The sequence below is a fragment of the Tachypleus tridentatus genome, chromosome 13, assembly GCF_004210375.1.
Source record: "Tachypleus tridentatus isolate NWPU-2018 chromosome 13, ASM421037v1, whole genome shotgun sequence".
Classification (NCBI taxonomy): Eukaryota; Metazoa; Arthropoda; class Merostomata; order Xiphosura; family Limulidae; genus Tachypleus; species Tachypleus tridentatus.
Window position 1 is genome coordinate 13,857,362 of NC_134837.1, and position 16,840 is coordinate 13,874,201.

Consider the following 16,840-nt stretch of genomic DNA (forward strand, 5'->3'; position numbering starts at 1 on the left):
TTATCAGTTTTTAACAAATTACTATGTCTGACCTTGTTATAAACATTTTAATTTTGTACATATTTTGTTAATACTGTCTGGTACATGGTGTCACTAGTGTAGCTTCAGTACCTGGTTGTTACTTGTGTTAATGCATAATCTGGTGTTCAGTCTGTTTATTGATAATACAAGTGTTGAGTGGTCAGATTTCTTTCCCAGGCATGATAGGTAATAAACCAAACTCATTTTATCAAACTATTATAAAGTTCTTGTCGAATGTAAGCTAAAAGAGCTGCTTCATGTATAAGTAATTGTTTTGATGAAGATAAGTTAAGTTGTGAATGAAATCCTAAACTGTAAAGAGGTGTACATGTACTAATATTGAATCAAGCTTTACTTTACTAAAACAACAACAAAACTATTTTATGTGTATATATCTGCCCAAGAGGCTGAGAACACCTAAGCAGATGCCACAAATTCAAATCATTACTCTACTTTGTGATTTTGAAACTTATTTTATAAGTGCAAATTGGAACATCAGGTAATTCATTAAATAATTGTAATTGAAATGTAAAAGTTATCTCAGCATTTATTACACAAACAAAAGGTGGTTTATTAAAATTTTATCTGGAAGAGAACATTGTAAGATAAAAGTTTAAAAATTACATTTCTGACAAAAGAGAAAAGTTTGGTAGTGACTGTATTTTTTAATATGAAACTAGTGTATTTTGTTTTACTTTCAGTATGTTCAAACATTGAATGTAATACATATTTAAAAATATTTTTTCCTATATATACGAGAAATGTGTGTATAACTTTTTTTGTATTTCCATTCACTGAGTAAAATATTTTCAACTTGCAGCTTTTTGTCTTGTTAATATTTTTACCTGTTATTTTTTTGATGAAGAAGAGAAAGTAAATTTAGGTTGATCCTTCTCATGTAGTGTTGTCTTCTCTCTAGACCATTAGAATAGTTCTTTTCTTGTATGGCACGGAGCATGACCAGGTGGTTGTGGTACTCAAATCCTTGTAACACCAAGCATGCTTGCCCTTTCAGCTATGGTGGTCTTATAATGTTATGGTCAATTCCACTATTCCTTTGTAAAGAGAAGCCCGAGAGTTGTCAATGGGCAGTGATGACTAGCTGCCTTCCCTCTAGTTTTATGCTGCTAAATTAGGGATGGCTAGAGCAGATAGCCTTTGTGTGGCTTTGTGTGAAATTTAAAAAAAAAAAAAAACAACTTTTTTGTGCATTAGTACTTGTACAGTTTAAACTCCCTGTATTAAATTTGATGTGTATATTATACTTCACTAGTACTTCCCACAGCTTGCTCATTATGTATCTGTTCTAGCCCAAGCCTACTGTTGTGTGCATTACTCATCTGCAGTACCAGACAGACAAAGGTCATCGTCTTACAGCCTTGTCTCCTGGTAACTATTCACTCAGGCTTCAGGCTACTTCTCTAGCAGGAAATGGAAATTGGACAAACTATGTGTTTTTCAAAATTCCAGAATCATCAGGTCAGTTTTGTTTGTTTAATCTATAAATTTGTTTCCTCATGAACTTCAGAATAAATTGTTTTTCTTACAGCAAAATCAGAGTAAAAAGACTTCCTACATTTCAGATAAAAAAATTTCAAAACAGTAGTATACAATGGTAATTACATGTTTGAAACTTAAATTTATTTATTTATAATTATGAACAGTAAAACAGTTTTGATTGCAACAAAATTAAAGTTATCGAAAGTATTAAACTTAAACAATGAATTCCATGTTTCTTTCACTGTTGTTTTGGAAACAAAACTGATTCATGGGAAACAATTTCCTATGTATCAAGTTGTGAATTATTTTTAAATGTAATATGTCTCCTACTGAATACCTTATTAATTCTTATTATAGAATAAAACATATTTGATCATTTCACTCAAGTATGCTGTAATGTTTTTAATATCTGTGGTTGAAGGTGGTCTTACAACAGAAGTACTTGCTCTGGTTGTGTGTTGTACTATAGCCACTTTCATCATATTTGGAGTGGGAGGATGGATCTTTGTCAGACGCAAGTAAGTACTGCACTGTAGTTTTGTGGGTTTTCTTATGTTAAATACAAGTGTTTTTTGGGTAAAGTGGTAATTCTGGTTTAAAAAGTAGACAAACTAAAAACTTTTTAACACTGTCCATTTTAGTTAAAGTCACATCGTGACCTTTTACATTAAACAGCTTATTATCAATGTGCGTTAAGCTTGACATCAAAATGTGACTTTTGTATTAATGGCATTTTAAATTTCTTTCCAATGTATTCTTCCTTTGAAAACACGTCAGTGATTTTCTTCAACATATCTGGATTATTTGTAACCATTGGAAAGTGCTGCTGTTTTTTTACAATATTTCTATATAGTCCTTTCATGTTTCCATCAAGTTACTACACAACCCTAGTTTCATTTTCATACGTTAACATAATTTTTGGTTATTTGTAGCGTAATTAGACTTCAGTTACTTTGTATTACTTTTGGAAAGTTCTATTCTAATGCCTGATATATTTTTATTGTAGAATGCGTATTTGAGAATTAATGATTTTTATAGAGAATCAACATAGGGAAAAAGTTGGTGCTAAGGAAATACATTTCTAAGTACAAATTACTAAATGGTGATGAGGAAACAGACTGTTTAAGTGGGCTTCACACCTAATGTAAATCTCTTCTTTCTGTGTGTTTTTTTTTACTGTTATACATTTCAACAAAAGTAACTAAATTAGAAACTAATTAGGCTAGGTAACAAAACTGAATTAAAATGTTTTTACAAGACTGATTTAAGTCAGCTGTATCACACAAATATGCCTGCATCAGATGCTTGTGGTTACATTCTTCCATATGATTGCTTATCATGCATTTAGATTAGATCTAATGTCAGTTGTCAAGTAATAAGATTAAAGGGAATCGGATGTACTAAGGTTAGACAACTTAGACTTTATGATAAATAAATGTGTATGACAACCTCCTTTCATTCAAAAAAACATTATTGAGTTGGTTGAGTTTTTTGTTTTGTGTAATAATGATTTCAATCCAGTCGGTGCTAGTGCAGAAACAATAGAAGGTAGAGAGATTTAAAAACGTATATTAATTTTGGAAGCTCTTGTGGGATAATCAAATGAAATATGAAAACTTCAATGTGAAAACAGGTAATTTCATACTTAACATGAAAACTGTCTTATACTTAGATTTACTCAGTAAAGGCTTCAGAAATTCACAGATGAATATTAAATAAAACTACTTTATTGAACAGTTGTGTGTGTATACAATAGATTTGTAATATTGACCAAAATACTGTCAAGTTTCATGGAGTTGCACTTTGTACATTTAGGGTTTTATATAATTTTTAGGAAGTAACAAGGCTGGTTAAAGTGCATATGGTTAAAATAAGTTTTTCAGAAATATACTTACGTTGTTTTTAATATATTGATGTTTTATTCAAATACTGAATCTTTTGTCATTAAAGTTACTAAATATGGTATTAAAAAAACAAAATTGAATCATTAACAAGAAATTAAGTGCTGCTTGATTAAGTGTAAAACTTTTCTCCAGAAGTAAAATCTGGTTGGAAAATACATAATGAATTTTGTTATTACCATCATTAAAACATGAGTGATTCAGATGTTGTAATAATGTCTATACCCATTGGATGATAAACTTAGAAATGTAACTATTATTATTGAAATTGATAAATAATGTCTATACCCATTGGATGATAAACTTAGAAATGTAACTGTTATTATTGAAATTGATAAATAATGTCTATACCCATTGGATGATAAACTTAGAAGTGTAACTGTTATTATTGAAATTGATTAATAATGTCTATACCCATTGGATGATAAACTTAGAAATGTAACTGTTATTATTGAAATTGATAAATGGGAAAATTGTATGAATAAATAAATTATCTTGTGTGAAAATTGTTGACAGAGTTGAGAACATCAACAGACCAAGATATTTGTAATCTTCTAGACTTTTGCTTTATATCATAGATAAAAATATTCAGAAATTACAATATATTAAGATTCACATAGAATAATTAATTTCAAGGGTTTCAAAAAAAAAAAGTAGAGAGAAATTGTAAAACTTGATGTTAAAAATTGTTTTTTAGGCTTGCTCCTAGAGTTCCAGATGGTGTTCTCTATGCATCTGTTAACCCTGAATACATGAGTGCTGGTAAGTGTTCTGTAACCATCTGTTTACCCTGAATACGCAAGTACAAGTTTTGTGTTGGTAAGTGTTCTGTAACCATCTGTTTACCCTGAATAAGTGAGTACAAGTTTTGTGTTGGTAAATGTTCTGTAACCATCTGTTTACCCTGGATACGTGAGTACAAGTTTTGTGTTGGTAAGTGTTCTGTAACCATCTGTTTACCCTGAATACACAAGTACAAGTTTTGTGTTGGTAAGTGTTCTGTAACCATCTGTTTACCCTGAATACGCAAGTACAAGTTTTGTGTTGGTAAGTGTTCTGTAACCATCTGTTTACCCTGAATACGCAAGTACAAGTTTTGTGTTGGTAAGTGTTCTGTAACCATCTGTTTACCCTGAATACACAAGTACAAGTTTTGTGTTGGTAAGTGTTCTGTAACCATCTGTTTACCCTGAATACGCAAGTACAAGTTTTGTGTTGGTAAGTGTTCTGTAACCATCTGTTTACCCTGAATACGTGAGTACAAGTTTTGTGTTGGTAAGTGTTCTGTAACCATCTGTTTACCCTGAATACGTGAGTACAAGTTTTGTGTTGGTAAATGTTCTGTAACCATCTGTTTACCCTGAATACGTGAGTACAAGTTTTGTGTTGGTAAATGTTCTGTAACCATCTGTTTACCCTGAATAAGTGAGTACAAGTTTTGTGTTGGTAAGTGTATTGAAATTTTGTTAATTTCTCTTCTATTTTAGAAATCATAAGTAAAGAAAACAAATATTTGGTATAATTGCATGAAATTTGATGGAAGTGATTTATATGTGGTTGATAAGCCTAAACCTGTGTGCTATTATTTCACTAAGTCTGTGGTAACTGTGGCAACAAGAATAGTTCTTGAATACAAGAATTATTAGTTGTCATGACATATTGTTTGAAATACCAGGTACTTGAAGATTTTTTTCTTAACTAAAATATTAACGATTTAATATCCTCTAAATATTTTTTTTTAACTTGAATCTAACATATTGGTCTGTTATTTTTCTATTTTAGTTATTGAAAGCCAAGAAAGTACCAATATAAACTTAGTACCTGGAATTGGCTTATTTGTGGGAAACCTCAACCTAACTTGTTTGTGGTTTGAGTTGTATTGTTAAAAAAACAACTTAAATAATCACTAAAACTTTAAGTTCAGCTCTGTGTAAAGTATCTAGCTGCTACTTTGAACATTTTGTTGTGTTTGTAAACTTTTGTTTTTAAGAAATAATTTCCAGTATTTCTAGAGTTCTTGTATTATGAAGAAAACATCTGATAATAATATCTGAATAGCTCTTCAGCTTAGAACATTTCAAAGGCAGTGTATCTGATTTATTCTTGGACTGTTTTTCCTAGCATTAATTTTTCTTGTGTTACTTAAACTATTTGTTGGTAGTTGACAGGTACAACATTTTACCTTTATCGTCGGTAATGGTGGAAGTAACCACTAAGGTTGAATGTAGTGTTTGAAGATGAGAAACCCACTTGAAATAAAAATTCATTTAAGAACAGCTGGTATGGGTATTAACACTCGGAACAGCTGGTATGGGTATTAACATCTTTTTAACCTGAATATGATCTAGAAAGGTTCAAATGTTATTCTCTGCTTATCAATAGAAGTGTTAATACTGACACCAGCCATTCTGAGATACATAATGAATGTACATTTGTTTGTCATTAACATCTAAACCCAATGCCAATATTCATGAAATTTTCCTTTATTAGCAAAATAATGTTTAGATTAAAAATTATATCCTAACTCTGTTACAAAAGTTCATTGAGAGGTCAGCTTTCCACTTATCATATTTCTAATGTTTTATTTATGAATGTTCTTGTGAGACATTCACTTATTTCTTGTTAAACATTGTTACTCAAAACACAATTCTGGTTACTTCGTGTTCTAGTACTTTCAACTATAATTACGTGTTTCTACATTTTCATGATAAGTGAAGGAACCATTTTTTTCCTTCAATGCTTATGTATCCTCTTCTGTATGGATTTTAGTCCATCGGTGGAATTAATACAGTAACATCCTAAATGTGTGAAGTGATTCTAAAGGAATAGTAATAGTTGTTATCATAAACCTTCCTGTTTACAAAGATTTGATTTATACTTTTTAATGTACATAACTTTGTTTTTTAATTGTGTATAGAAAGAACTTGTTTCCCCCCTCCCTCTCTTCCTTTTACAGAACTGATATCTTGTGTTGTACAATTTTCTGTGGTCGATTACTTCTGTGTTCAGGTAGTTTAAACCTACTGATTCTCTGTGTTATTGTTTTTTAACCTTTAGTGTATGAACCTGATGAGTGGGAGGTACCCAGAGAAAAAGTGTCTCTAATCAGGGAACTAGGGCAGGGATCATTTGGAATGGTTTGGGAAGGAGAAGCTAAGGACCTTGTCGAAGGAAAACCACGAGTTAAGTGTGCTGTAAAGGTCAGTACTGACGAAGTAATAAAGTTTTTACATTCTATCTACATGTAAACTGTTCTCAAAGAGATAATAAACTAATTTATCTAAATATTTGGTAGATTCTTTAGCCATTTACTTTTCATGAAATGGATTTAACCTTTTGTTTTTTAACCTTAGTTTTGTCTTGTGTGTGTTACTAAAAAAGTTATAGTTAAAATGATTTTTTCCCCTTGCCCCAGACTGTCAATGAGTCTGCATCTTTGAGAGAAAGAATAGAGTTTCTTCAGGAAGCTTCAGTTATGAAGTGAGTATAATTCTTATATATTTGTTCAGTTATGAAGTGAGTATAATTCTTATATATTTGTTCAGTTATGAAGTGAGTATAATTCTTATATATTTGTTCAGTTATGAAGTGAGTATAATTCTTATATATTTGTTCAGTTATGAAGTGAGTATAATTCTTATATATTTGTTCAGTTATGAAGTGAGTATAATTCTTATATATTTGTTCAGTTGTGAAGTGAGTATAATTCTTATATATTTGTTCAGTTGTGAAGTGAGTATAATTCTTATATATTTGTTCAGTTGTGAAGTGAGTATAATTCTTCTATATTTGTTCAGTTGTGAAGTGAGTATAATTCTTGTATATTTGTTCAGTTGTGAAGTGAGTATAATTCTTGTATATTTGTTCAGTTATGATGCGAGTATAATTCTTCTATATTTGTTCAGTTATGAAGTGAGTATAATTCTTGTATATTTGTTCAGTTATGATGCGAGTATAATTCTTGTATATTTGTTCAGTTATGAAGTGAGTATAATTCTTGTATATTTGTTCAGTTGTGATGCGAGTATAATTCTTGTATATTTGTTCAGTTGTGATGCGAGTATAATTCTTCTATATTTGTTCAGTTATGATGTGAGTATAATTCTTCTATATTTGTTCAGTTATGAAGTGAGTATAATTCTTGTATATTTGTTCAGTTATGATGCGAGTATAATTCTTCTATATTTGTTCAGTTATGATGCGAGTATAATTCTTCTATATTTGTTCAGTTATGATGCGAGTATAATTCTTGTATATTTGTTCAGTTGTGAGTATAATTCTTGTATATTTGTTCAGTTGTGAAGTGAGTATAATTCTTGTATATTTGTTCAGTTGTGAGTATAATTCTTCTATATTTGTATGTGAAACCTCTCGTGTTAAGCTTCTTTTTATATTATTTCTTAATTATCTTGTTGTATAAACTGATTATTAGCTGTTGAGAAAGTAAAACAAAGATTTTTGTGCAGTTGTTAATTTACTTTTGTTTTCTTAATTCTCTTGTGTGTAGATATCTATTAACCATGTAGTGATGTTGTTTTTGTGTTATTTAACATTTTGACTAAGCAGTTGAAGTGTATTAAAATGTAAATTAGCTTGCAATTAATGCTGATTTATTTGACAACTAAATCCAAGGGTAACAAAAAAAGTACAGTACTCTCTGCTTGGAGGATAATTCTCTATTTTATTGTAAATATGGTCTGTATTCATTATGAAAAATGTCAATTTTCTAATTATTGTAACTGTAAAAATAATTGTAATAGTTCATTTAATGGATAACAAAATTGGTACTTTTCCAGTCTCAGTTTGAAGATAAAGTTAGTGCTTAATGTAGATAATATTGCACAATTTCACGTGTTTCCACATTTTTATGGAGTATAAGCTTAGATGTGTAAATAAAAAATTAAATAACTCCTGATGTCATCAGCACACTACGTGAACATTAGCACACTAGGAGCCATATTTCCAAGTATTCGACTCCTTTGGAATTTCGTCATTTTAAGTAAAGGCTGTTCTTGTTTATTGCTGAGTTGTAGATAGTTTTTGAGTATTTTCCAAGTTTTCAATGAAGTTTCCTACATGTTATTTGAAAGCTTTATCATAGCATGAAGAAACTTCATTTCATTGAAGAATATTAACCTGAAATAATACTGTATAGAAGGTATAACAGTTTTTATTTAGGTAATTCAGGCATTATTGGAAATATATAACAATGTCAGCTTTTAGTTATTGTCAATATTTGTACAACAGTTTTAAATCTGAAATATGGGTGAGAAGTGGTAAATTTAAGAGATATCTAGGTGTAATAACCTAGTAAGATGTATCTAGGTGTAATAATCAAATTCCTCCTTTACTGAGGATAATGTTACCTAATATCATACTGGGTTTAGTATAAAATAAGTGTGTGAAAACTGGAAAAACAAATTTGATAAGATCTTATGTGGCTTTTGTAACTTTATTATGAAGTGAACATGTTAACAAAGCAACAGATTGTTTTTATAATACAAGTTCTTTTCTTGAATTTATTTTCATTAAACACGTTTCAGTTCGTTTGAGTCTAATAATTAGTAATAAAAAAAATTTTTTTTTTTTTCTGGCTGTCAAAACCAGTTGTCTTGTTAACTTGTAAATGATACTTTAACAGTACAGGTTTTTAGTTGTATTCTGTGAAAATAATAAACTCATGTTTTAATTTCTTTTTTCACTGAAATACTGAAAATAGTGTAATATAAAAATGGTAAATACCAGTGAATGTTTATTCAAATCAACCATAAACATTTACTGATACACTTAATGTCTGACATCTGTAATATTCCATCTAGAGCATTTAAGTGCCATCATGTTGTGAAGCTTTTAGGAGTTGTATCTAAAGGTCATCCAACATTGGTCATTATGGAGCTTATGGCCAATGGAGATCTGAAGAGCTACTTACGATCTCATCGACCTGACAATGAGGTACTGTTTTTCATGGAATTTTCAAACTTTTAAATATTTCTGTTGTAAAAACATTACAAACTATGATAAAACTTGTTTTTAGTTGATGTTTAAGTCAAGAAGTGTGGTTAACACATGTACCTTGTGTTATGATTGGTTTGATTTAAACTTATTCTGTCTAGTAAAGTAACTAGACAATTGTTTTGTTTGAGTTTTTCATATTTAAGAACCTCGTATAAATTTCTGTAGTTTTATATGATACTTGTAAGTATTTATACTACAAAGTTTCATTGTTTTTACATAATTTCATAGAAAACTTTGTTTATAAACTAACTGCATGTGGATACAGAATTAGGGTTTGTTATATTTCAACTGCATTAATTTTTATGAAAATTAAAAAGAAACAGATATTGCACAAAAAGCAGTTCAAACAAATCTTAAGTAACAAATGTAATTAGAAACAGCTTGTGGAGAAAGGTGCTTTGATAAAATTTACCATAACTTTTTTAAATATACTTAAATAATATTTGAGCTTTTTAATGTATATGTTTTAAGTTAAATGTAGACGAAGCTGAAGTTGTTTATTCATGACATGTAGTGCAATTAAAAAAATATACCTTACATTTGTTGTTTATACATAGGAAAACTTGGGAAGACAGCCTCCAACTCTGAAGAGAATTCTTCAGATGGCTATTGAAATTGCAGATGGTATGGCATACCTTGCAGCAAAGAAGTTTGTGCATCGTGACTTAGCAGCAAGAAACTGTATGGTTGCTGAGGACCTGACAGTGAAAATTGGGGACTTTGGAATGACTCGAGATATTTATGAGACAGATTACTATAGAAAGGGTGGAAAAGGACTGCTTCCTGTTCGATGGATGGCCCCGGAGTCATTAAAAGATGGGGTTTTTACCAGCCAGTCAGATGTTTGGTAAATTATCAGTGGTACTCCAAAAATTAGCATAAACTACTCACTACAAAGTTGTCATCACTCAAACAAACCATAAATTTTGTATCCTTTAATTTTGTTTGATTACAGAGGTATCAAATAGAAAATTGGACCATTCTTGTCACACCATGTGTCGCTTCCTCTGTTTAAAGATTTGTTAATGATTCTCTTTTAGGTTTAATTATATGTAACCAGTAGAAAGTCAAAGTTTTTATTTATGAAATGATGTATAACTATGTTCTGAACATAGCTTGTCAGTTTCAACATTTTGTTATTAATGCTATTAGTCTGTTATTTGGTGCATTATTTAATGTATTTCTTGCATATGTGCAAAAAAAAGGTGACTTGTTCTCAACAATCAACAGCAAGAGGGAAGATTAAAGTAATTTTTTTTCATGTTTATTCTTTATTATTATAAAAGTGACTAAAATGTAAAAAATATAAATCTAACCTAAAGGTTACAATTCAAAATTCCACATACAGTTTAGCAGTAGGAAAATTATGCCAACTATGTTACTAGTGATTCCTTTTGAGGTAAAATCAAACACTTCTCACCCCCCACTAGTACAGCAGTGAGTCTACGGGTTTACAATGCTAGAATCGGAGGTTTGATTCCCTTCAGTGAACTCGGCAGATGGCCTGATGTGGCTTTGCTATAAGAAACAGGTGCACACATACAAAACACTTGTTATATTTGTATAATTCCATATTACCTAGTGTGCATGGACAAAAGTTTTATGAACATAAATTATGTTTGAAAATATATCAAAATCTATTATTTCATTCATTAACGTTTCACTTTGTATAACGTTAATGGTATTTTACTGATTAGACAACAAGTCCTAGTATGTTCATGTGTGTATGCCCTGAACTAATCTAAAGTTAGTAAAGATTAGATCAGGTAAAATTAATGTTTTATGAAGCATGCCTGGGAGTACCTTGTAATTTGATAGCATGATGTGAGGTGCATGTTTTTAAGTGATTTACAGTTTATAATGGGATGGTTCAAAAGGCAGTAAAATCTAATTATAAATAGATGTATACCATTAAAAACTTGAAGCTACCCCAGATAATCAAATGTAATTTCATATTAGTTTAAACTCCTCCTATAAAGAAATGAAGGGTAATTTTTATTTTTTTTGGTGTTTACAAGGACAGTCAAATTTACCAAACATGTATAGAGATATGGGAGAGAAAATAACAGAAAAAACTTAGGAGCTTTTAGGGATTGCACATAGAGTAATCACAACATACCTAGTATATTCATGGACAAATCTTTTATTTTATTAAAAATTATTTATTAAATTTGTTATTAATATACTTTTCAATATTAACTGAAAGACTGCCATATTTTGTAAACTTGGAATTATTAAACCTGCAGAGTTTACACGAGAACAGAGAGGTCATGTGGTCAGTCAAATCAACCAATCCCATGCTGAGAAAGTTAGCGGCAGTATAAGTGGTATTGGTATAATACACTGCAATAGTAAGTGTGTAGAATAATAACAAATTAGATAAATTAATTCAAGCAACTGGATTCCTTTATAGAAACAAAATGTAAAGGTAAGAAACAACAACAATAATAATTGTATGTAGCACAGTTTGACCGTTGTCACTCTATGTAATAGCATAGTGCAGTACAAGAGAACTAGAACATAAGACAAGTTATGTGAAAGTGAATTGGCCTGTATTGTTCTCATTATAGACCTTATGAAGTTGTACATTTATGTTCAATAATTCCAATTTTCACCTGTTGTAGGTCTTACGGAGTTGTACTTTGGGAAATGGCAACTTTAGCTTCTCAACCTTATCGAGGGTTATCTAATGAACAAGTTGTCAAGTACGTTATCAATGGAGGAGTTATGGAAATGCCTGAGAACTGTCCCGAAAAGCTGTACGTTATGTCTTTAAAGATAGTATTTATTAGAATTATGGTAGACTAGAATCACAAACATTTTTGTGTTGTATTGTTATCTATAAAAAGCCATTTAAATGTTTTTCAAGTTTTCCATAAAATGTCGTATCAAATACAGTGTAATCACACAGTTCATATTTACACATACTGAGATGTTACCGTGTCGTAACACTAAACTCAACCCTTTATTCTCCTCTGAGTAATAGTCAACTGTTTGAAAGCACTTGAAATTTGAATCTTTTTTTTTTAGAGTATTACTTCATTTGTGTGTGAACCAACTTATAACTGAGATGTTGCCAGTTAGTGTTTGATGCAGTAAAATCACAAAACATGAGTAACATTTTATGAATGTTATGGCTGTACAGTGAAACCTCATTAATTTGACCACCTTGATGTGTTGATAATATATAAAATTTACTTCAGTATGGTGGTCAAATTAAATAATTTGAATACAGTGAACACTATTAATAGCATGTGATATTAACTGAGTGTAGGAGTGCAAGTTAGTAAGGGAGGCATGTAAATATATGTAACATGAATTTTATTTCATCAGCGCTATCAAAGTGTTAGGTTATGTCACTGTTTTCACATAAACCAGTGGTTTACCCAGTACAAAGTATGTTTTATTTCATGACTTGACTGCAGAATTAATCACTTTGATAACCTGTCAGTATCTGTTACAGTTTAAAAGTACATTCCTGTTACAATGGTAATTTTAAGATCTGTTGTAGATCACTAGTAATGCTGACTTGCCTATCTTCTTTGCACTATTTTTGAACGACTGATATTAGCCATACCTACATTTACTTTTTTGAAAATGTTTATGCTTTACTTATTTTCTTTAAGTAATGCAGTGTTTCAGTAGACATAAGAAGGTTGTATTTATAGCCATGTTCTAAATACAATGAGGCTTGAACTGTAATATTTATTATTTACCTATTGTTGGTTAGTGATTCCTGTTTCACCTTGTACTCTTTTAACTTTTTAATGGTATATTTCTGTAAGAAAGCAAACTTCAAGAGGTAATTATACCATTGTTTTATATTAAGATTTCTTTTAAATGTACTACTACTTAATAATACTTATAAAAGCAGATACTCCATTTAATGTTTATTTGGTAACAAATAAACATTAAAAATCTTGAAATAGTTTATCAAACTGGTTTTGTTAAATAATTATTAATAAAACAAAATCAGTAATCTAGGTGTTTGTGAAATATTTCGCATTATTAGTTTTAATTTTTCTGGAACATTTAAATGATGCATTTCTTCACATTGCTGAGTAAAGAAAATTTATGATTTTTCTACCCATTTAAAATTATATTTAACTTTTTTGAGATTCCCAGTTAAAATGTGCATTCTGATTCTTTACATTGTCTTTTCTATAAACTGGCCTAATTATAATTGTCATTATAAAAGCTGGTAAAGTTTAAGTGTTGGCAAATGAATTTTCAAGGAATGTTTCTCATTTATCAAAAATAGTTTGAGTAAATCTGAACAAAACGTTAAGCCTAAAATGTTGTTCAAAAATAAGTTAATTGTGTGGTTTTTAAAAATTATCAACCCTTTTTAGTCTTTTTTTTCTTTTAAATCTGTGAGGGCACCTTCTGTTTAATATTTTCCTTGGATAACCTGTGAAATATAAGTTGTGTTCAGAGCTGTGATGTTGTTATGACATTGGTTTAGTTAACGTTTGTCCTGCATAAATCAAAAAGAAAAACCCAAACTACTGACTCTACTCTTGATTTTTTGTTATTTGGGGGATATAAATATTTTAAACCATGATGCATGCACAATAAAAAAAATTAAAAAAAAACGTTTTCATCTTGCAAATTAAAGCTACACTTCTGTGTTTTTGTACATGATTGTTTATTTCTAGCCAAAATAATTTGGAAACCGAGAAGCCAGTAGTTATGAATTTGTTGGCCATACAGTTACATCAGTCAGTGGTTTTAATTGGAAGTTTACTAAAACATCAAATTTAGGTTCAGCAGCAGTCATGTTTGATGTTCATAGTATGTGATTGTTTGTTTGAGATTGGTGACTTTCATGAGCTATTGATTTTTGTAGCTGTGAGTGCAGAAATTGTACAATAATTTAACTTAGCTTAAGCTGGAAAAGGGTTAGGATATGATTTAAAATTGGAAAGTATTAGTAGACATAAATTATAGTGGCCAAAAAAATTTTTTTTTTGGTTTTGTTTTCTGTAATGAACATGTTAAATTATATATTCAATACAGTATGATTTTTTAAAACAGTTTTTAATTTTAGACATTTTTAAGAGTACAGTATATATATTATGTAGGTTATACATTTTGTATGAAAATTATTGAAAATAGGTGGCTTTGACAACAAAAACATAAACGCCACGTCTTTGACAGCAAAAACATAAACGCCACGTCCTTTACAGGAATTATCATGTTTTGATCCCCAGAAATTAAATCCAGGTTCTTGAAAATAGTTGTATATTAATATAACACTTAATATGTCACTTTAGGCATTTGGAAATGTATATGGGGTAAGTTGCCAGACCACAGTACATCTCATATTGCAGAATTTGTTAACTTTTCTTCAATGATAACATTGCAAAGCATTTTACTTTGTTCAGTGTAATGTCATTTTTTGTATGTAATAAATATCTCTTAACTGCACATAAGTAGAAATCATTTTTACAAAACTTGTATTTCAAGTATTTCATTAATATCTAAGTGGAACTTCTGTGAGGATTTACTTTTGTTTTTTCTGTTGAAAGTATAAAATGCTTTATAGTATTTTATTTTTATAGGTATGCTCTAATGAGACTATGCTGGTACCCAAATCCTAAAGCAAGGCCAACTTTTACAGAGTTGATTGAAATATTGCTTCCTGATGTGCCTAATCACTTTCAAGAGGTCTCCTTTTACTTCACCCAACATACTGAAGTTTTGAACCATGAAAATGAAGATGTGGTGACTCCCTCCACACCTTTAAAGTCATCAGGCACTAATGAACAGCAAAGTCCTGATGAAACAGATCAACAAGATGAAAGGAAAGAAGTTCGGTATTTTCCTAGTGCCACACATCTGCCAGGAAATCACCACCATGTGGACTGTTCTTGTTCAGAGTGTCAAGGAGCCCATCTTGACAGCTTAGAAGACAGCAAGGGTCTGGTTGTGCACTGTGCTGAAGACAGTAAAGGCATGTCCATTGCATCATCAGATGGTAGTAAAGGAAGCAAAGTGAGCACAGTTTCCAATGGTAGCCTTGCTAATGGGCATGTTCCATTCCATGGAGAAAAAACATCAATTTGCTAACAGTAATGACCTGAAGTTTATGTTGGCCAGTCCAAGACTGCTACTGCAAGGAAGTGAAGAAAGTGGTCACGATAGTCACCAGTCCATTTCAAGTGACTTCTTTTTACCATAACGCACTTCACAGTGCTCCTTGCTGCTTTATGAGATCAAGGTAACCTCTAGATAAACCCATCTAGTCAGTGGGGCCTGGTAATTTATGCTAGGGCTTACCTGTAGTACAGCATTTGGCTCTGATTAAATTAATTATAAGTTGCACTGTTTAAGGTCACAATCACTTTTCTTACAAACCACAGAAAAGTGCCTTTACAACAGTAAGTAAAGCTGTATTATTCAAAGGAAAGTTTCGATATAGAGCTGATATGACAGAGCCAATTAATGTCATACAAATAAGTCTTCGTTAATATATTTAGAACAGACTTGCAAGGCATATAGATGAGGATGTTAAAGCTATTTAGCTGGACGTACAAAACGGAGTTAAATTTCTCTAGCAGTTGAAAAGGAGGTTTTGGCTAAACATTTGTTCCATTGTAACAGTATTAAATGTGCTACTTGACCACAAGTAAATTTCTGTGGTATTTTTTAAGACACTCGTGTATCGTCTCAGTCTTTGCAGAACACAATACTCCCCTTTCTTCAGTAAGACTGGTATTGTACTTTCTCAGTTAATTTCCCAGTTATACTGTTAAATAGTGTCTCGAGCCTTTACTAGAAATGAAGTTGCTGTGTCTATTGTCAAACAGTTGTACTGCACTCAGATGTAATTACCCAGAACTTTATCAGTAGCCAAAGCTTTCAGTTGAAAAGTAAAATGTAATATTTCTTAATTATGCTAGTCAAAAAACAACTGTTTATTACACACACAAAAAAAAAAAAATTGTACGTGGACCTTGTTTAGGAAATAAATCCTTGCGTGAACACAACGACTTGGATTCTCTAGAAGTTAAGTACTGAATATTTGAGATTCTATAAAATCATGATGGTTTTAATGGTATTGACACCACCCACGGACTAATTAACACTAATTTTATCACCGTTACTGGATTATATTTATAAAGGTAACCTTATTTGTTGATCTGAATCTTTCTTCTCTCTCTCTCTCTCACTCTTTCTTTCTTTCTTTCTCTCTTTCTTTATCTCTCTCTTTCTTTCTTTAAACAATGTTAACATGATATTTATTACTGAAGAATAATTTGTACACAGTCATTGATTTTACAGGTTTGTCAACTCCATATCCTACTGCAGAATGGGTAATATTAAGTAGAATGAACTACAAGTTTTAAGTGTTTTTTAAACAAAGTGTTTATTTACATATGTGTATATATTTGTGTACA

General features: G+C 30.6%; 1 protein-coding gene across 2 annotated transcripts in view; it reads left to right on the forward strand.

The window, feature by feature from the left end:
• Positions 1-16,096, forward strand: part of LOC143238350 (insulin-like peptide receptor) — an 83,446-nt gene extending 67,350 nt beyond the window's left edge. For both annotated transcript variants that reach the window (XM_076478501.1, XM_076478502.1), the window contains exons 17-25: positions 1,332-1,500; positions 1,943-2,039; positions 4,120-4,184; positions 6,480-6,622; positions 6,838-6,902; positions 9,242-9,374; positions 9,995-10,284; positions 12,062-12,196; positions 15,002-16,096. In XM_076478501.1, coding sequence (XP_076334616.1) covers positions 1,332-1,500; positions 1,943-2,039; positions 4,120-4,184; positions 6,480-6,622; positions 6,838-6,902; positions 9,242-9,374; positions 9,995-10,284; positions 12,062-12,196; positions 15,002-15,509 — 1,605 coding nt within the window. In that variant the 3' untranslated portion in view covers positions 15,510-16,096. The remainder of the gene's footprint in view (positions 1-1,331; positions 1,501-1,942; positions 2,040-4,119; positions 4,185-6,479; positions 6,623-6,837; positions 6,903-9,241; positions 9,375-9,994; positions 10,285-12,061; positions 12,197-15,001) is intronic.
• The last annotated feature ends 744 nt before the right edge of the window (positions 16,097-16,840 follow it).